General features: G+C 38.2%; 2 protein-coding genes and 1 non-coding gene across 3 annotated transcripts; all 3 read right to left on the bottom strand.

The window, feature by feature from the left end:
* Positions 1 to 1,903: 1,903 nt before the first annotated feature.
* Positions 1,904 to 2,776, bottom strand: LOC109193654 (uncharacterized mitochondrial protein AtMg00810-like). The gene is made up of 2 exons (XM_019344508.1): positions 2,486 to 2,776; positions 1,904 to 2,383 (listed from the first exon to the last, which is right to left on the bottom strand). The coding sequence occupies exons 1-2, from the start codon at positions 2,774 to 2,776 to the stop codon at positions 1,904 to 1,906; spliced, it is 771 nt and encodes a 256-aa protein (XP_019200053.1).
* Positions 2,777 to 15,329: 12,553 nt separating this feature from the next.
* Positions 15,330 to 15,814, bottom strand: LOC109193647 (auxin-responsive protein SAUR21-like). The gene has a single exon (XM_019344501.1). It carries the CDS (start codon positions 15,785 to 15,787, stop codon positions 15,497 to 15,499), a length of 291 nt encoding a protein of 96 aa, XP_019200046.1. The 5' UTR covers positions 15,788 to 15,814; the 3' UTR covers positions 15,330 to 15,496.
* A 1,461-nt stretch (positions 15,815 to 17,275) lies between these two features.
* On the bottom strand, positions 17,276 to 17,348 carry TRNAE-CUC. Its single transcript has one exon. It is a non-coding gene; the product is annotated as a tRNA-Glu (tRNA).
* Between the last annotated feature and the right edge of the window lie 4,380 nt (positions 17,349 to 21,728).

Genomic DNA, 21,728 nt, shown 5'->3' with positions numbered 1-21,728 from the left:
AACATGACTCACAAGAATAGTCAAGGCATGATATATCATCACTCAATAGATAAAAACCCGACAAGCACATTGCAAAGGAATAAGACTCACCCAACGGCAACACATGCCTTTGTGACTACACACGTCACAATAAGAGAACTCACAACAACGGATACGCAAGCCCTCGCGACATCACCCATCACGAGTTGATATGCCTTCCTTATGCCCGGTTCCAACCTTATGGCTACCCCCAACCTTGTATCTTCTTCCAACCATTACCTCCGGGACCCCTGTACAACCAAGTCCAATCTTTTCCCTCCTGGGACCGTCGTCCCCCACCAACGAGACCACCAATTTCATAGTAGACGAGGGTACTGTTCACACACACGGCAACACATGCCACCCAAGAATCACGTGAACTTTACACAAAGGTCACAACTCCATAATCACGTCACGACCACCACGAGGACCGCTGCAATACCTTGGTAACTAGTGTCCCATACCACTAATCGTGCAATCCAAGTAAAGCCACGCACACATCACACCTCAACAGGAATCAATCAACGGATCACAATGAAGATATGAAACCATACTCAATCAAGGAATGGGTCACATCCCAACAACAACAACGATGAATAACAAAAGTTATCATCAACCAAAGGATGGTACAAACAACACACACGCTAGCATTTAAACACCGAATTGGCATGCTTATGAAACGGGTAAACCAAAGGTAGTTCCGAGGAACACACAAAACTCATCACGGTTCAACGAAACACAATGTTGAACACTTAGCACGATTCAAGACACCAAAACCTACATGGATACCTACCATATAGTTTTAGACATACGAAACATCAAGAAGACACTCAAATAGTTCCACAAAAAAACATTGGGAAGTCAAAACACCAAATACCGAGTCAAAAGAATCATGGGGAACAAATCCCATCACAACACCGAAGTGTTCCCCGCGGGTGGACCCACGGGTAGGCTCCTACCCGTGGTTCCGCCCGCGGGTACACTACCCACCGGCCTACGTTCCCCGCGGGTGGGCGGGGGGTTGGAGCTCTACCCATCGTTCCGCCCGCGGGTACATATACCTGTACAAAATAATCCCTTCAGGGATTTTCTTCTCCAAACTCAAATTCAAGTCCAAAACATGCCAAATCTCACAAAATACAAAAAAATAACTTGAATCAATGGAATAGCCAAGCAATGGCATAAATGAACCCTAAAGACAAGCTCAAGATATGCATTTTCACAAGACAATGCATAAACACTCACATTTCATAGCAAAACACATGTAGAATCCAAGAAATCACATATAGGTAAGAAAAATAGATTTTGTAGAGCATGGGTTACCTCTTGTAGACTAAAGACTTCACTTTACACCTTAATAAGCTCTTCTCAAGGCTCACCTTCCAAACCCACTTCAAGAACAAACCAAAAGATCATAAAGATCCTACCTTTAAGAAAAGACACCTAAGATGAAACCAAAACCACAAGATGAACTTAGATCATACCCTCCTAGATGCCCAAATATAAGAAAGTTTGAATCTTGGAAGCAACTCTTGAAGTCTTGGCAAGGATCCAACTTGGCTTGGAAGAAAAGCTACTCACTTTTTTAGAGAGAAGGTGGAGCAAGATTTTGAGAAAAGTGTAAGGATAGAATGAAGATGGTCTACTAGGTTAGGTTACAAAACTAACACCATGTGAAAGGTCAAGAATGCCCTTACTAACATTAGGAAGTGTAAGGAACAAGGGAACTCCTTACAAAGCTCTAGGTACAACTTTGACTTTGGGGTTGACTAGTCAATTATTAGTCCCCAAGTATTGAATTTTCAGGATTTTAGGAATTAATTCACCAATTGAATTAGTATTAATTACTTAATTATTCTGTTAAATGAATTTGGATTTCGGGGTGTCACACTATATGTTTAGTGCATTCATGAAAGATAGGGTTCTCTGCAATGGCAATTGCAGATTTGCTATCACAATAGATAGCCACAGAATCAGTTAGCTTTACTCCAAATTCTGCTAACAAGTATGATATCCACTGGATTTCACATGTTGTAGCGGCCAAGGCCCTATGCTCAGCTTCGGAGGATGACTTAGAAATGGTAGGCTGCTTCTTGGATTTCCAGGATATCAATGCATTTCCAAGAAAAGTGCATAAACCTGTGACAGACTTCCTTGTATCAATGCATGCACCCCAATAATCAGAATCTGAGAAGGCTTTCAGTTGTAAGTCAGAAGATGAAGGGAAAAATAGTCCTTGTCCAGGAGCAGCCTTTATATATCTTAGCACCCTTTCATCAGCTTGTAAGTGAAGATGAGTGGGTTTATCAAGGAACTGGGATAGTTGTTGAGTGGCAAAGCTTATGTCAGGCCTTGTGATGGTCAACTATAAAAGCTTGCCAACTATCCTTCTGTACTGAGTATTGTCTTCAATGATGTCTCCTTCATCTTTGCTTAATTTGTGGGATTGTACTGTAGGGCTATATACTGGCTTTGATTTAAGGAAACCTGTATCTTGAAGTAGCTCAATGGCATACTTCCTTTGACTGACTACAATGCCCTTTTCCTGGCTAGCTACTTCCAAGCCCAGGAAGTATTTCAGAGGACCTAAATCCTTTGTCTGGAAATTTGCATTAAGCTTCTGTTTTACCTCTTGAATAAGGCTGAGGTCTGGTCCTGCAACAACAATATCATCAACATAGACCAACATTGCCACATAAGAATGGCCTTCTCCCTTGGTGAACAGAGAATTGTCAGGTATGGACTGTCTGAACCCCATCTTCTACAAAGCCAAGCTTAGCTTTGTGTTCCATTGTCTGCTGGCCTGTTTCAAGCCATAGAGGGATTTGTTTAACTTGCAAATCAACCTTGTATCTGTCACTGGATTGCCAGGTGGTAGTTGCATATATACTTCTTCATTTAAATCTCCATGCAAAAAGGCATTATTGACATCCATCTGATGAACATGCCAATCTTTTGCTGCTGCTATAGCAAATAAGGTTCTAACTGTGGTCATTTTGGCTACTGGACTGAAAGTGTCCAAGTAGTCAATGCCAAGGGTTTGATTGTAGCCTTTTGCCACAAGCCTTGCCTTGTATCTTTCTATGTTGCCATCAGCTTTGTACTTGATTTTGTATACCGACTTGCAGCCAATTCGCTTCTTGGAAGGGGGCAATTCCACCAAAGTCCATGTGTTGTTTTTCTGTAAAGCCTTGATTTCCTCCTGCATTGCTTGTCTCCAACACTCATGCATAGCAGCTTCCTTATAATTTTTAGGCTCAAATTGGGAAGTAATATTCATCACAAAAGACTGGAAAGGTATGGCAAGCCTGCTATAATCCATAACCTTGCAAATAGGATGAGGAGATGTCTTTAAAGCTGTATTGTGACAAACATAGTCATGAAGATAGGTGGGAGCATTTCTCTGTCTTGTTGACCTTCTGGTGACCTCTGGATGCGGTTAGACAACACCAGGTGAACAGTTAGCATTCTCATCTGAACTGTGAGGTTCAGTCTGCTCATCATTGCTGCCACTGGCTGGACTGTGTCTGGGTTCTCTGTTGAGCTCAGTGGCATCACTCATAGGAGAGTGACATGTCTCTCCACAAAAGTCATGTTTTTTTACCCTGAGCATCTTCTTGTATGGCATCACTCATAGGAAAAGATCCCATAGTGGGCAGTATAAGCTGAGTATTGTCCTTTCCTATCTTGCTAGGCTGCTGAAAAGGGAAAATGTGTTCATAAAAAACTACATCTCTGGATATGAAAAGGTCTTTGGCCATGAAATCATAGACCTTAAACCCCTTTATCCCATTGGCATAGCCAAGAAATATGCATTTTCTGGCCCTTGCATCTAACTTTGACTTAGGGCCAACAGTTGTGGCATAAGCTAGACAGCCAAATATCTTCAAGTGTTGATACTGTGGAGCCCTTTTAAGTAGTACTTGATAAGGAATTTGATTGTTTATGGCGGCAGATGGCAATCTATTTATTATGTAAGCAGCATGCAACACACATCCACCCCATAGTTCTTCTGGTAAATTGGCTTGAAACCTGATGGCTCTTGCAGTTGCAAGAAGATGGCCATGCTTTATCTCAACTCTGCTATTTTGTTGAGGTGTATAGGCACATGAGGTCTGATGTATGATTCCCTTTTGAGAGAAAAAATCAACCATATTGAACTCCATCCCATTGTCTGACCTGATGCATTTCACCCTAGACTCAAATTGAGTTTCAACCATGTTACAGAACCCTGTGATCAAACCCCTAACTTCAGATTTCATCCTCATCAAGTATATCCACACTGCCCTGCTGTGATCATCCAATATTGTAAGGAAATAATGGTGTCCATGTATTGTAGCAACTCTGTAAGGACCCCATATATCCACATGTAACAAATCAAAACAGTTAGCAGACAAAGATGTACTATGTTGAAAATGAACTCTTTTCTGCTTAGCAAAGTGGCAACTGTCACAAATCATCTCTTTATTTATTTGAATTGTGGGCTCCAACACTTTGAGAAACTGAAGTTTAAAATGTGAGGCCTGCCCTAATGTGGGCTCCAACACTCTTTTCTGCTATTTTTGGTGAAAATGTCACTTGTCTCAGCATGCAGTTACAATTACTCTCGCTTGTTGGTTTGTGGTTGGTTTTAGTGGTACTTGCTGCATCTCAATTTGTGATTAATGATTTGAGGTGTAACACATAATTGACCTATTCCCTTGCCAATAGCTTTGTAAACCACTTAATAATTGGGTTAATTCTTGATCTTGTGTGTTATGCATTGCTAGTGAATGCTTATGTGAGATTCCGGTCATGGGTGTTTTGCTAGAACTTGCCTCATTACTCCGTAAATGAAGTCTAAGTTTTGCATTTTTGAAGTGATTTAGGCCATTTTTGTTTAGGCATAGCCTTTAAACCTGTCCCTACATATGTTTTTATCCTTTGTGTCCCCATTGTGCCTTTTGTTTGTTTAATAAGTGCTAAGCACTTATTCGCTCATTGTGATTGTTTTTCTTTGATTTACCCCAATTTATAACCCTTAGCCCTTGACCAAATATTTTCCCTTCCACCCTTGAGAGAATGGAAGTTATATCTTTATTATTTCTGTAAGAAGAGTTTTTATGGAGTTGTGCCAAAAAGCCACTGATGTTACAAATGTTCAAGTGTGGGGGTCATGAAAGTTTGGATTAAAATTGTCTTGCTATATTCAAAAGATATCCAAAGAAAATAAGAGAAAAGAAAAGAAATAAAAAAAAAAGATTAAAAGTTTTTGAGTTTGGACTCCCACTTTACCAAAGAGTTGCTAAGTTCTTAAAAGAAATTTGCTCCTTGAAATTGTAATTGTCTCATCTCTTCTAAATTTTGAAAAGATAGATAATTGTGACATTCTCTCTTTTTGATTAATTTTTCCATACCACTTTTTTTTTAGCCATCACCCGTAGCCCCATTACAAGCTAAATAAAGTCCAAGTTGATCTTAGCATGCATTCTTAGATTTGATCTAGGGGAGTATGAAGGGCAAGCCTATGGGATCTCATTCATGAGCCGTGTCTTGCATAATCTCAACTGAGTACCTGTGCGCACTTGATCCTCATATACTTTAAATTCTTGGTGCTTGATTATTGGCTTGAGAATGAGCCTTATGTGCCAAGCTAATTTGATTCTTGAAGCTTGTTGTTTTGCAGTGAGTTGGTTGTTGGTTTGAAAGGTTGTGCAAGAGAGAGTAGGCGTAATTTGTATGTTTTGATTTGTGAGACACGTGAAGCCAATCAAGATCATAGATAGAGGACAAATAGGTTCACATGTATTTAAATATACATCTATAATACTAATACTTATTTATAGGCATTACGGTCACATGCAAGTGTAATTCATATACAAACACTTATGCAATTCAAACTCAAATATACATACTTACTACACACTAACAAGATATGAAGTCAAGTTTGGCTTAATGGATCAAGGAATAAGTAGAGTGACATGCCATCAAAGGAGAAACCAAAACCAAGTAAAGAGGTAAAATATCACGTTATGCATAGTGTTGGAAATCGAGTGGTATGACAACTTAACAATAAATTATGAACTAATGGAACACATGGTGAAACTAGTGCTAGGCATAAATTCAATATTACATACTCTTTTCAAGTAACATTCTTGGAATTTTCAACCGAATCTCATCACAACACTTTAACACACACTTCCAAGAATTCTCAACCGGATCTCATCACAACACTTTAACACACACTTCCGGGAATTTTCAACCGGATCTCATCACAACAATTTAACACACACTTTCAGCAATTCTCAATCGGATCTCATCACAACACGTTAACACACACTTCCGGGAATTCTCAACCAGATCTCATCACAACACTTTAACACACACTTCCGGGAATTCTCAACCGGATCTCATTTCATCACAACAATTCAAATAACCTTCCGAGAATTCTCACCCGGATCTCATTTCAGCAGTCTTTTCAAGTAACCAAAGATCAAGCACCTCCTCCAAGATATAAAGATTTTCCTCACATCAAACATACAAGTGGCATACTTCGCCTATACGAAGTTTGAGAAAATATGGGATACATGATAGGCATGTGGGATATAAAATTTAGTAAAAAACAATGTGGATCATATGCAAAGTCTCATAACCAACACATAGGTAAGTTATGCTTTAATTGAGGAAAATAATTGTGTACACGTAAGACGTGCCACATAGCACTTTAGAACTAGTACCCGAGCCCTACGAGTATCGAAAACCCGCAAAACACAACTGACGGACCCGCGAGAAATCTACAGGCCTAGGCCATGGGCTGGGCGGCGGGTCTCAAGAGAACCGTTGCACTAACTGCGCATGTAAAGCCCGAAAATTTTAAAACTTTTCAATCTTATAATATGAAAGCAATTCCATTAAATAAATCCCAAATGGGGTATTCTAAACATAAGGTCTGGGGTGTTATGCCACATCTGAGCTGGAGAACTCAGATGCACAGGCTATTCTAACTAACTGTCCTTTAAACATTGTCATTGCATCATCAAGGCGCGCATGCCGAAAGGAAAGACTAACTATCTAAGTCGAGGTCCTCTAGCGCGCTCCGGTAGCTAATCATCTGTGCCTGAAAGCCAAATATATCTGTTCAGCGAATGATGCTGGTAACCCACTCCAACGCGTTGGAATACAATTTAAGTATATATATATATATATATATATATATATATATATATATATATATATATATATATATATATATATATATATATATATACGAAAACCATTTTGAAGCAGGAAGGTATATACTTAGGAGACTCTAGCTTTAAAAACCATGAATAGACTCAACAAATAGAGATAAGCATATTTAACAATTATAATCAAGCATATAAAGACACTAGCCTATATCTTAGAGTCACCGATCACTTCACATCGTTCATATCATCATTCAATTCATATCTTATCACATAAGGATACTTTGGTGGCGCCACAGGACCAATCGCATGCCCATACATGAGGGTCAGCGCATATAGCGCTAACAAGGCCTCGCAGTACCCTGCCTCGTATCGCAACACGAAGGGGTCGATCGCAACCAACCGATGGACCGCAGCTCATCATAATGTTTGATCGCAACCAAACAGTGGACCGCAACCCAAAAGTGAACCTCTGACTGCAGCCAGGAATATGAACTGCAGCTCATGTAAAATGTTTGATCGCAACCAAACGGTGGACCGCAGCCCAAAAGTGTATTTCTGACCGCAGCCAGCTTCTGAACCGCAGCTCAGGTATAACCAATTTGATCGCAACCAAATTGGGGTATCATGCACACATAACACATAGCAAGCACATGCCACCCATATTAACACATTGGGAGAGGGGAGAAAACGTATAATGAAACCTATGCGTGGTCACCCACATACTAGGAATAGTCCTAAGGGGTTCATACTTCTTTCACCTAGACCAATTCAACTAGCATGCGATACACAAGACTCTTTTATCCTACGAACGGTACCCGAAACATCAAACTGGACTTAGGCACGATAAACGGAGTCTGTTGGGACACCACGAGGGTCGGGGAAACATCAAACGGGGAAACCACCATCCCGAAGTGGGAAAACCAGTGGGTGGCCGGACCACCCGCCAGCGGCGAGAAACCGGGCAGCGGGTGCCCGGCGGGTAATCGCCTACCCGCCGGCGACGCCCAAATGGGGCAGCGGGTTCCCCTACCCTCACCTACCCCCCCACTGACTCTTTTTCAATTCTTGGGTCCCGAGATCTTTCGTGGAACCCAAAACCATGTTTTGATACTTTTAAACACAAGCGACGATACCACGTAGTCAAATAATGGATCAAAACCAAGAATCATATTGAACATGTCCTAGCATGACTTCTAAACATAATTGACACCCGAAAATGCGAAATCCCATCCAAATATATATCAAGAACATCACAATATAAAATTCTCAATTTAACCTAGGGCTCTAATCTCATTCAAATCATCAAGATCATAGTTCTTCTTTAATATCAAGAAACATCAAGGTTTATCAAGAACATCACACAATCATCAAGATCCTCTTATCATCATCAAGATCATCAAGATCACACGTAAAATCATCTCATCAATCATCAAGATCATATCATAATTATCATAGAAGATTTCATCAAGACACAAGCATATAGAAGGAGCCACAGAAGAAGATTATAGCAAGGAAAATAGGTTTTCTTGAGACATTGGTTACCTCTTAGCCTTAATTAGATTCCTTGGCTATTAAGGCTCTTTTCTCTAAGATATCTTCTTCTTGATTTCTCCTACGTTTGCTGGTGGGGGATTCTAGGGAATTCTTGTGTGGTGATATTTATTGTGGTGTGGGTTCTAGGTGCCTCCTATGCCCCTATTTATATATTTAAGAGTCCCAATTAAGGTCTAAATGTATGGGTTTGCTAATTTTATTCCTTATAGGACTAAGGGGTTGGTTTTAGGGATGAGGGTCCATGGACTACGGTGGACCCTTCTTAGTTAATTAATGGATTTTAATTCTCTTTTTAGGGTAAGTGATTAAATAATAAGTTTGGGTTAGAGGTCGTAACACGGGGTGTTACAGCGCAGCCTGGATTGAAGTGGCATGCTGCTTAGGACCTGCCACTGCGCACGCAGGCCAGCCGGCGGGTCTCCCAGGACCCGCGGCCAGGCCCGCACGCCTTCATGGCAGAGACGAGGCAGTAGCCTCGTATCCCTTTTTCTGTTCCACACTAGGGCATTTTGTCCACTTTGAACCTGATACAACACCTCCAAACATGCCAACCAAGCAAAACATCAACAATACAACATCCAGCAACACATTTCCCACATCAAACAAGAGATTAAATCACTTCTAAAGCTCACACATCATCAATAACATTCAAACATGCATTTATTTGACAAATAGAGGAAAAATAGTATATTTTGGATATCCATGGGTTATGCCTCAAGCTTGATGCTCCCAAAAGCTAGGATTCTTCCTCTACACCTCAAGAATGGTTGTCTTCTCCACCTCTTAAACTCCCGGCCATAACCAACAAATACACACAATGTATCATTCACAAGCACAAAAAATATTCAATACTACATCTATTCTAGCTAAGAAGAGGAGTGAAGGGTATGGAAAGTCTTGGAAATGGAAGAGAAGAAGGAGTCTTATACTTGAGTTGCTTCTTGCGCTCTTAACTTTCTCAGGAGAAACCAAAATGAAATGAGAGGGATTGAGAGGCAAGACAATGGAATAGTATGATTTTATACCTATGCATAAGCTCATTCACGCCAACTTGGAGGGCAAAATTGGGAATTTGGGGTTTGAACTTTGGTTTATAATTTTGGGTCGCATCTTTGGTTAAACTTGGACTATAATACAATATAATAATTTTAGAAAGATGATAGGAGTATTTTGAAATCATGTTTTTAAAAGAAAACTTGGCTATTAGGTTCACAGGTTTCTTTCAGATTGACTTTTGTGTTGACTTTTGAATAAAAGAATATTTTTCCCAAATTGGGTCTCGAAAACTAAGGCACAAGAATAGACCTTTGTATTTATTTATTCACCATAAGTGTTTTTGAATAAATACTCTGTTTATAAAAAGGCAATAGTCAACTTAGAAACAAAATGAGTCACACATATGTTATCTTCCTACCTTAATTGTGCAGCTTGGAGAATATGAGTAACACACTACTAAATTGCTTCATCATCTCAGCCATGGTTGCATGAAACTCGCCTTTTTGTTTCTTTAAAGCCACAATTAACGACAAAATGAGTCATTTAATTTGTTGAACTTCTTCTATAGACGTGTGGCCTTGGTGACGTTACGTTTTGCATGGCCAAAGATGATTTTTATGCTATATCTTCTTCCCATGCCTCTAACACGTCTGGGATAGTCATTTGTACCTAGCGCAACATACAATATATCTTGTCTTCCTAACTCAACGAATTCTCTTTGAGAAGCTTGCAACCCGAGAGAATCCTAACTCACATAACAATATTTAATAATGATTACAATTGTATTTTGTCCAATTTATTCAACATAACTATTAATGTAGAAAATTATAACATATTTACTTACAATTTTTTCCACGACCATTCTAGTCGCTTCGGTGGGAAAATTTAATTTCAGAACTTATTCATTCTTGCTTCTTCCACTTTTCATGTCTACGTATACGAGCTGGATGGGTAAATACATATGATTGATTTGAATTTAGTTTGTAGCTTCTTGTTGTTCTTTCAACTTCTCTTCCATCATAATATTCTCCAACCTATTATAGCCTCCTTCATATAAACAATGTGAATCGAGATCCTTAGCTTATATCTCTTTGATGTTTTTTTTTTTTCTTTTTGTCTACATAAAAAGAAAACATTAATTAGTAAAATATAATTAATATATTGAGTTAATAATTGATAGAAAAATAATGATACCTCATATTATGGACATGTATGAAGCTCAACAAACTTTTCTCATGTCTCTTGGTCAAGATACGGGTATTTATCACATGGGTCCTTATTTGCGTTAGTACCCAATGTTGCAAAAATCGCGCCTAGGCGCCGCCCGGCCACGGGGAGGAAGGCCGGAATTGGCCTCCTCCGTGGCCAGGCGGCTAGGCGGCCGCCTAACAGGCTGAACCGGCGATTTTTTATTTTTATTTTTGAAAACAAGTTGAAGAATGTGTGGCAAGGCATAACTTTTGGTTATCTGTTTTGAACAAATTTTTTTTTTTTTTTTTGTGAAAACTCGCGTATTTTTTCGAGATCTATGTGAAACAAACAGCCATAGGCAGTTTGGCCTCCCAATTTCTCAAAATAGTGCGTCTTTTGGTCTTAATTTTAGTTTTTTATGTATTTAGATGGTTTCAACAATATTTTGAACCATTTTACAACCACTTACGTAAATAGTTTGTAAGAAAAAACTAGAGGAAACTTATATTTTATTAGTGAATTTTTAAAATTATTAATTAATTTTTCTTTTTTTAAAAAAATAAAAAATCGGGCACCTAGGGGCGCATAACGTATTTTGCAACATTGTTTGTACCGTATACATACGTGCTCGTCAATTTTGTTTTAAAGTCTTTTCACCTTTGACCCGTATTTTTCACCCAACAGTCATTCATTTCGGTTGTGTTGGAAATATCATAAGTACTCTACAAGACAAAATTATTTATCAATAAGAAATGCAATTATATTAATTTATTTTTTTGTATAAATCTAAATAATAATAAAAAATTACGAGGATATCTTGCTAAATAAGTTCATAATTTTATCACTATATGTTATAATTGTAAGTTCATAATGTTAGAGCTCTGTGTTCATAATTCCATAAACACTCTCAACAAGAACACGGGAACACATCCCAAGACTACAAGGAACAACAACGACTCACAAGAAGTCTCAAGGTATAATCTATCTTCACAAAATAGATTAATACCCGACATGCATACAAGGAATAAGGACACACCAAATGGCAACACATGCCTTTGTGACTACACACGTCACAAGAAGAGAACCCACAACAACGGCTACACAAGCCCTCGTGACATCACCTATCACGAGTTGATATGCCTTCCTTATGCCCGGTTCCAACCTTATGGCTACCCCCAACCTTATGTCTAGTTCCAACCTTTACCTCCAGGACCCCTGTACACCAAGTCCACCCTTTTCCCTCCGAGGACCGTCGTCCCCTCTCCAACAGATCTCCAACAGAACCACCAATTTCATAGTACACGAGGGTACCGATCACACACACGGCAACACATGCCTCTCCCATAAACACGTGAACCTTACACAAAGGTCACAACTCCATAATCACGTCATGGCCACCACGAGGACCACTGTAATACCTTGGTGACTAGTGTCCCATACCACTAATCGTGCAATCCAGGTAAAGCCACACACACATCACACCTCAACAGGAATCAATCAACGGATCACAACGAAGATATGAAACCGTACTCAATCAAGGAATGGGTCACAGCCCAACAACAACAACGATGAATAACACAAGTTATCATCCACCAATGGAAGTTACAAACAACACACATGCTAGCATTTAAACACCAAACTAGCATGCTTATCAAATTGGTAAACCAAACGTAGTTCCGAAGAACACACAAGACTCATCACGGTTCAACGAAACACAATGTTGAACACTTAGCATGATTCAAGACACCAAAACCTACATGGATTCCTACCATATAGTTCTAGACATACGTAACATCAAGAAGACACTCAAATAGTTCCACAAAAGAACATCGGGAAGTCAAAAGACCAAATACCGAGTCAAAAGAATCATGGGGAACAAATCCCTGCAAAAGACCAAAGTGTACCCCGCGGGTGGACCCATGGGTAGACCCCTACCCGTGGTTCTGCCCGCGGGTACATACACCCACAAGCAACACGTTCCCGCGGGTGGGCGACGGGTGGACCTCCTACCCGCCGTTCTGCCCGCGGATACACACCTGTACCAAAATAAATCCCTTCGGGGATTTTCATCTCCAAACTCAAATTCAAGTCCAAAACATGCTAAATCTCACCAAATACAACAAAATGACTTGAATCAAAGGAATAGCCAAGCAATGGCATACAAGAACCCTAAACACAAGCTCTAGATATGCATTTTCACAAGATAATGCATAAACACTCACATTTCATAGCAAAACCACATGTAGAATCCAAGAAATCATCATATAGGTAAGCAAAATAGATTTTGTAGAGCATGGGTTACCTCTTGTAGACCAAAAACCTTCGCTTAACACCTCACCAAGCTCCTATCAAAGCTCCCCTTCCAAACCCACTTCAAGAACACACCAAAAGATCATAAAGATTCTATATTTAAGAAAAGACACCTAAGAAAACACTAAAAACACAAGATGAACATGGATCTTACCCTCCTAGATGTCCAAATGTATGAAAGGTAGAATCTTGGAGACAACTCTTGAAGTCTTGGCAAAGCTTCAACTTGGCTTGGAAGAAAAGCTATCCACCTTTTTAGAGAGAAGGTGGAGCTAGAATTTGGAAAGTGTAAGGAAAGAAATGAGGGTGTTCTTACTAGGTTAGGTTACAATACTAACACAAGGTGAAAGGTCAAGAATACCCTTACTAACATGAAGAGGTGTAAGGAAACAAGGGAACTCCTTACAAAGCTCAAGGTACAACTTTGACTTTGGGGTTGACTAGTCAATTACTAGTCCCCGACTATTTGAATTTCAAGAATTTAAGGAATTAAATTACAAATTGAAATAGGATTAATTACTTAATTAATTCCTTAATCGAATTTGGATTTCGGGGTGTCACAATAAGTACTCTACAAGACAAAATTATTTATCAATAAGAAATGCAATTATATTAATTTATTTATTTTTTGTATAAATCCAAATAATAATAACAAAATTACAAGGATATCTTGCCAAATAAGATCGTTAGTCTCTACTGGGACCTTACGCCATGACTCTATTGTGATAAAAACTTTGCTCCGTCCCAACAGTGTAACAGAAGTTTTAAATGCGATATTGTTTGACCCAACAGGATCCAATCCATCAAATTGAACCATGTCTTTTTTCATATGAGAGGCACCCCTCTTCTTAGCAGTAGTATTACTACCTTGGATAGTATCAATACCATAGGTTTTACAGCTTAAGGCAATCGGCAGAAGGCCAACACTAGCGTAAAAGTACTAAGTGAACAATAGAGTATTTGAGGAAAAAGTGGAATAGAGTAACAATGTATGCATTGAATTCAGAACCCTTTACAATCGGAAATTATGTCGTGCGACAGTGTGCACCAAACGGTGTCGTTTTGATTAAAAACGACGCGTCCGACTTAAAAAAAAAAAATCAGAATCGATTGCCGTTAACGGTGTTGTGTTGTGCATAAATTGAACTATATATCCAGAATTAATAAACTAAATATCCAGAATGAATGAACTATATATCCAGAATGAATGAAATATATATCTAGAACGAATGAACTATATAGTCTGATCGGTCAGGGAAATTCATTCTTGCCCAAGGAAAGAATCTCCGCTGAATCCGTCCTACTCGCCTTTGATATACGAACTCGGTCAGGGACACCCCGACTGCCTAGTCTGGTCGCAAAACCGAGCCGACTTACGAGCCGAACGAGGAGTATGCATGCGGTCCTCACTCCTCAGTCCATTGAGGCCCCTCCTCCTCATTCCGCTAAGTGTACCAACCATAACCACCCGACTGCCCTGGGGCATACCGGACTGGGGTCCCCGATCAAGGGTATCCATCGAGCACATTCGGTTGTACTATCAACAGTAGGATCATTTGATGAATGCACATGCATGTTTAGAAAGAAAAATTATTAGTAAATGAATATATACCCAGGTGCATAAATTAATTACCCACACATATTAAGCATAAACATAAGTATAATCCATGAATATCATAAATGAATGAGATAGAAAGAAGTAGAAACTTATCTATTACTCTGTAAAATGGAATGTGAAATGATGGAATCCAAACTTGAAAATATGAAAGGAAATGAATGAGAGGGTTCAACTATGGGTCAAAACCAAATAATAGATCACTTTCAATTTAGGCAGCACGAGGCATTGCCTATTGCCTCAATTCAATTCTGGTTGTCTTAGCCTTATCACTTTCAATAATAGATCACTTTCTTATGCATCAAGATCTAAGGATTCTACAGATCTAGTTCTTTTCCATTCAATTTCTCTCTATCTCCTAAGGTATTACTATACCATAATCATTTCTAAGGGAAATAATCTGAAGATCGATGGACAGAAATAAATGTTACAAGAAATCTCTGATGTTGTGCAAAATTAAAATTTTCTCGATCTGCTAATTAAAATAATGTGTTTGTATTTTTGTCAAGAATTATCCTGGGGAGACAACCAAAAAGCTAAGGGAAACAAGTAACTGTACAATAAAACTCGATCTGATATGATCTTTTCTACAAAAATTTGTCTCCACTAATTAATCTAGCTAATTAAGCTGTTTGTAGTCTCGATCTCAAGATCTACTGGAGCTAGAGATGATGTCAAGAAACGTATCCTCCAAGCAAGGTATTGTGAGTCCACCCATTGGATGATCAAATCCGAATTCGTCCTCAGCTTGGCACAGCAAGTCTTGGAAAGAAGGGTCCTTCAAGTAGGAAACTGGAATGACAAAACGCTTCTTCTCGCTCTCACCAACATAAACTGCAAAGTGCCCCTTAGGAACCTCACTTTCTCTGTTTGTTCTTGAAGAAGACCTTCTGAGGCCCTGCTTAGCACGGAGAATGCGAGTCATACTAATCGCCATTATATTCTGGGATGTTTAATTTCTTCTTTAAGCAATTATTTGAGTGGGGTGAATACCAATTCAATTCGATCTATATGTGTTTATATAGATGGTTTGGGAGGTGGATTGAGTGGCTAATTTAAGAGAAATAATTTAGATGGATGGGCAGCCAGCTAGAAAGATAAGAAACATTACCACACATTTTTGTCATCATGAAATTATACATACAACTTTGTTGATAAAGACCTGCCTTTGAACATCATTCCCCACATGCATCAATGAAATTGAACATATAGAGAAAGCTCAACTACTTGTGTCATTCCAAGAAAACTAGCCAAATGAGAGAAGAAATTAAATGGAATTTGGCCATTTAATTTGGTAAGCATAACCATGTATGTGGTTCCTCATTTATATATATATATATATATATTTCTGGTTGAAGCTAAAAGGCCCCATACAACCATGTGGTTACGTTCCTCATCAGTGTCAATCATGTGGTTTTGCCTCCTCAACAGCTTAAAGACTGTCTTAGCCTCCTCATCACTTTAAATACATCACTTCCTTATAATTCATCAAACACTGAAATTCAATTCATTCAATTCTACCCAATTTCCAAGCTTTCTACAAAATTAAATCTTATTCGATCTCTTCCATTCAATCTCTCTGATCGATCTCTATTTAATTTCTAAGTTAATATCATGATCAGTTCAAAGAGGCTCATTAAGCTGGCCAGAAGATGGCAGAAATTTGCTGCCATCCGAAGAAAGAGGATTTCATTTCCAAGTCTATATGATGATTCAGATAGCTGCAGTATTTCTTCTGCGGGTCATTTCACTATCTACACTGCTGATCAGAAGCGGTTTGTTGTCCCTCTATCATATCTCGAGAATCATATCATTAGGCAACTCTTAAGTATGTCTGAAGAAGAATTTGGACTTCCAAGCGATGGGCCAATTACACTACCATGTGATGCAGTCTTCATGGACTACATCATTTCACTTCTTAGCCGAGGTTTATCTAGACAACTTGAGAATGCACTGCTTGTTTCACTTACTTCTCATCGGTGTTCATCAGCTCCTCCGTTACTCCGAAATCAGGAATTGCTAGTTTGCTGATATTAATCTCAATAAATTTTGTAAATGAGGATATATATTAGTTGTAGCTCTATACATGATGTGAAATGTACATATATAAATCCAATACAGCAATACTTGATATCCCATATGTATGTTCAGTATTCTTATTACAAAATTCACTGCTATAATATTCTTCTTACTTCTTAATCTTCAGTTTGCTGCAATAATACACCTAGCTGTTGTCTTTTCATATGCATGTTGATCTGCAATAATACACCTAGCTGTTGTCTTTTCATATGCATGTTGATCTGCAATAATACACCTAGCTGTTGTCTTTTCATATGCATGTTGATCATCAACCACTGCAATTCAGTCTACAGAAGCTCATCAAGCTGGCTAAAAGTGGCAAAACTGAGGATATATAAAACAACAATTCCGTTGCTGGGAATTGAACCCGGGCCTCTCGGGTGAGAGCCAAGTATCCTAACCAACTAGACTATAACAGATTTGTCAATATACTCTGACCAACTCTTTCGTGATCCTTGTTTCGTGTTTCCTTGACCCAAAGCCAAATTTCCTTGCATATATTTACAATTGCATCTCAATCAGCATTTAGTATCAATGAGTACGTACTGTATGCCTTTAGGAATTTTCTAACTCCAAAACTCGTTGAGGCTCTTACATGCACAAGATTGGTTGAGGTTGGCAATCAACCCATCTCAGATCAATTGAAGAAAATATAGATGAACTTGAAAGATTTATAAAAATAAAAAAAAAAAAGATAAAAAAATTTATAACCTTTTTAAATCTTAATTGTATATATTATCTTCCTAACTTCTATTTCTAACATACTTATTTGAATTATTTCCTACATTCTATTTCTATTATTTAGTATTTCAGTTATTTTAAGTATTTGATTTGATATTTGAGGCTAATATTGTGTTGTATGACTTTAAGGCAGCTGAAATTGAAATCGAGAATGACGCAGCAGCAAATTGTTTCCTAATGCAAATTTAAGGCGCTGGTCTCTTTCTTATTAGAATATATGGCATTCAGCAAAATTAAAGGTGATGCTTACCAAATTTAGAGGTGCTAACCCCCATGCCATGAAATAATGGAAATTAGTTTGAGGAATTTTCCGAATTCAACATTCGGCATTTTCCAAAATTACATAGGAAATTCCAATTTCGCCCCAGCTTTGTACCAACTATAAAATCCCACCTTCCTCAACCCTAAAGAGAATTCAGAGATCTTTGGAGACAAGACAGGCACAAATCAAGAGCCACAAGTTGTCTTGGGAAGCAAGAAGAAGACTAGGGAGATTCGAGAGAATCGTCTGGTTCATTCTTGTACTCTTTTGATAATTTGTATTTTCTTTATTAATATTTGCTATGTATAATTTAGCCATGCTTGGCTAAATTCTTTAGAGATTCTTGGGTAAAAGTGTTTATGAACCTATGTGCCTGAGCTCTTAGATTTTTTAATATATTACTATTTGGGTTGCAATTGTGATTTTATTGTTTGATGCTTGTAATTAGTGGCCACAGTTACTTGTTTCGTTTGCTATCTTTGTGTCACAACGAGAGTTGGGCATAATTTAGGGGCACACACAATTGCACCTTGAGAAAGGGTAATTTTGTTAGGGAGCTTAATTCTTGATTATTGCGCATCAGACGGTAGTAATTAGGAATTTATGATGCTTGATCTTGTTTTATTGGGTGTTTAAGCCACGAGAGTGGAAATTCACTAGTTTTAGTGACTACGAGGGTAGCTCTATACCACCTTGCATCCTCACACTTGTTAAACCCAGATTTTAATATTGTCCTTAAGATTTGGCACTAGGTGATTAAATATTTGAATCCCAGGAATCTCATCATCTCTCTACTTGTTTTCAAAATCCTGAATCTCTACTTTATTTTATTTATTAATCATCTAAACAATTGTTAGGATTAGCTCTAATGAATAAATTAGTAACTAGTGATTGATACAACCACTTCCCTGTGGATCGATAACTCGTACTCCAAGTATTATTTGTTTGCAAATATACTACGCATCAAATTGGCGCCGATGCCGGGGAAGTGGCGTGTAGTATTAACATTAGTGAAAGTTTTATTCTAGGAGTTTAATCCATTTTTTTTTTATCTTCATTAACAATTTTTTTTTTTGTTTATGGATGTATATGAATTCCAAGGAACCATGCCACCGTTCTACCCTCCTTCCCATGATTATGAGATGAGTTGGAATACGAATCACGGATATGGAGGAATGGAACAACAATTCCCTTTCTCAAATTTTGCCAACTAAAGACAAGGATATTTTCAAGAAAGTTCATATCAAACATTCATATCACAACCTCAATGGTGTTCGTTTTGTGGTGGGAATCACTTTGCGGAAAATTGTTATATGCTCAACCCCACCAACCATATTCCTCAACAACCTACTCAAGGATTTTGTGCCAACATGAGTCAAGCCACTTACCAAAGATACACACCACCTATTCCACAACCCTTATGGTGCATGAAATGTGGTGGACCTCATGAGGCAGAAAATTGCTTTATCATGGATCCCAATTACAAATATCCAGGGCGAGTTCAAGGGCCTCAATACCAAAAGTTTCAACAAGAATGCCAACCACTTGACCCAACAATTGAGGTGAAGTCCATACAGACTAACAAGTTAATGCAATTGTTCTTTCAAATTATGGAGAAACAAGCTCAAATTGATCGCATGACGGCTCAATGGCAAGATTTGACAATTCAAGAGCCACTTCAAGATTCATTTAATGAAGATGTTCAAGAAGAGTTGTGTTTTCCAAATTAAGGTCATGAGGTTGATGGGAATGAAAAAGAGGATGAGGACCTTAGAGAGGAAGATGAATGCATTGAGATGGAAACTTTTGGTGGAGAAGAGGATGAGGTGAATGGTAGCAAGGAACACATGGAGAGTTTCCCGTTAGATGAGGAAGTTTTTGATGGAGTACATGATTTGAACAAAGATGTCTCACCAATGGAGAACACTTCCCTTGGAGAGAACTTTAAAGAAGTTTTGAATTTGGGAGGCATTGGAGTTTTTAAGAATGATGACACACATTTGCCTATTTTTATATCCAATGACTCCCAATACTTGTTGGTACATGTGAATGATCCGAGACTCTCATTACTTGTTGAGCAAGAGAATGCTGAAAAAGAAGGAAAAGAGAATAGAGGCATAATTCTTGATTCGGGCGAATGTGGTTCCTTACATGATGACATGAAGGATTTGAGCTTGAAGGAATTTATCAATGGCTATCACTTGGAGAAATATCTTGAATTCAAAGTGGATAGAGAAAGGGAGATTTTTCTTCTCCAATCACTTGATGGCTAGAGAGGTAACGCCGAGCTAACGACGTTAAACTTAGCGCTTCATGGGAGGCACCACATGTTATCTTTTATTGCTTTCCTATTTACTGTTTTTTAGATTCGTTTTATTTAGTTTTATTGCTTTATAGTTCGTGATTATTTTATTGCTTTTCAGTTTTCTCTTCTCTTGTTCTCCTTTTCTTTTATTTTGCATCAGGGATGATGCAAATTTTTAAGTGTGGGGGAGGAGTCATTAATTTGGGGATAATTTAAAATTTTTTGCTTTTGCTTGGATGACTCATATGCTATTTTTGGTGAATGAGTTACGTGTCTCAACATGCAGTTACAATTACTCTCTCTTGTTGGTTTGTGGTTGGTTTTAGTGGTACTTGATGCATCTCAATTAGGGATTGATAATTTGAGGTGTAACACATAATTGATCTATTCCCTTGCCAATAGCTTTGTTAACCACTTAATAATTGGATTAATTCTTGATCTTGTGTGTTATGCATTGATAGTGAATGCTTATGTGAGATTCCGGTCATGGGTGTTTTGCTAGAACTTGCCTCATTACTCCCTAAATGAAGTCTAAGTTTTGCATGTTTTGAAATGATTTAGGCCATTTTTGTTTAGCCATAGCATTTAAACCTGTCCCTACATATGTTTTTATCCTTTGTGTCCCCATTGTGCCATTTGTTTGTTTAAATAAGTGATAAACACTTGTTCCCTCATTGTGATTGTTTTTCTTTGATTTACCCCCATTTATAACCCTTAGCCATTGACCAAATATTTTCCCTTCCACCCTTGAGAGAATGGAACTTTTATATTTATTATTTCTGTAAGAAGAGTTTTTATGGAGTTTTGCCAAAAAGCAACTGATGTTACAAATGTTCAAGTGTGGGGGTCATGAAAGTTTGGATTAAAATTGTATTGCTATAATCTAAAGAAATACAAAGAAAAGAAAAGAAAAGAAATTAAAAAAAAAAAAAAAGATTGAAAGTTTTTGAGTTTGGACTCCCACTTTACCAAAGAGTTGCTAAGTTCTAAAAAGAAATTTGCTCTTTGAAATTGTAATTGTCTCATCTCTTCCAAATTTTGAAAAGATAGATAATTGTGACATTCTCTCTTTTTGATTAATTTTTCCATACCACTTTTTTGTTAGCCATCACCCGTAGCCCCATTAAAAGCCAAATAAAGTCCTAGTTGATCTTAGCATGCATTCTTAGATTTGATCTATGGGAGTATGAAGGGCAAGCCTATGGGATCTCATTCATGAGCCGTGTCTTGCATAATCTAAACTGAGTACTTGTGCACACTTGATCCTCACATACTTTAAATTCTTGGTGCTTGGTTATTGGCTTGAGAATGGGTCTTATGTGCCAAGCTAATTTGATTCTTGAAGCTTGTTGTTTTGCAGTGAGTTGGTTGGTGGTTTGAAAGGTTGTGCAAGAGAGAGTAAGAGTAATTTGTATGTTTTGATTTATGAGACACATTAAGCCAATCAAGATCATAGATAGAGGACAAATATGTTTTGCAGTGAGTTAAACA

The sequence above is a fragment of the Ipomoea nil genome, unplaced genomic scaffold (genome assembly GCF_001879475.1).
Source record: "Ipomoea nil cultivar Tokyo-kokei standard unplaced genomic scaffold, Asagao_1.1 scaffold1900, whole genome shotgun sequence".
NCBI lineage: Eukaryota > Viridiplantae > Streptophyta > Magnoliopsida > Solanales > Convolvulaceae > Ipomoea > Ipomoea nil.
Note: the sequence above shows the minus strand (reverse complement) of the source record. Positions and strands in the feature narration are given on the sequence as shown.

What these genes read in the sequence shown, in the direction of transcription:
- LOC109193654 (XM_019344508.1), bottom strand. Translation starts at nt 2,776, where the DNA reads ATGGGGTTCAGACAGTCCATACCTGACAATTCTCTGTTCACCAAGGGA. An exon ending in GTTTCCTTAAATCAAAGCCA is followed by an intron (nt 2,384 to 2,485) that starts GTATATAGCCCT and finishes AAGCTTTTATAG; the next exon opens with TTGACCATCACAAGGCCTGA.
- LOC109193647 (XM_019344501.1), bottom strand. Translation starts at nt 15,787, where the DNA reads ATGGCGATTAGTATGACTCGCATTCTCCGTGCTAAGCAGGGCCTCAGA.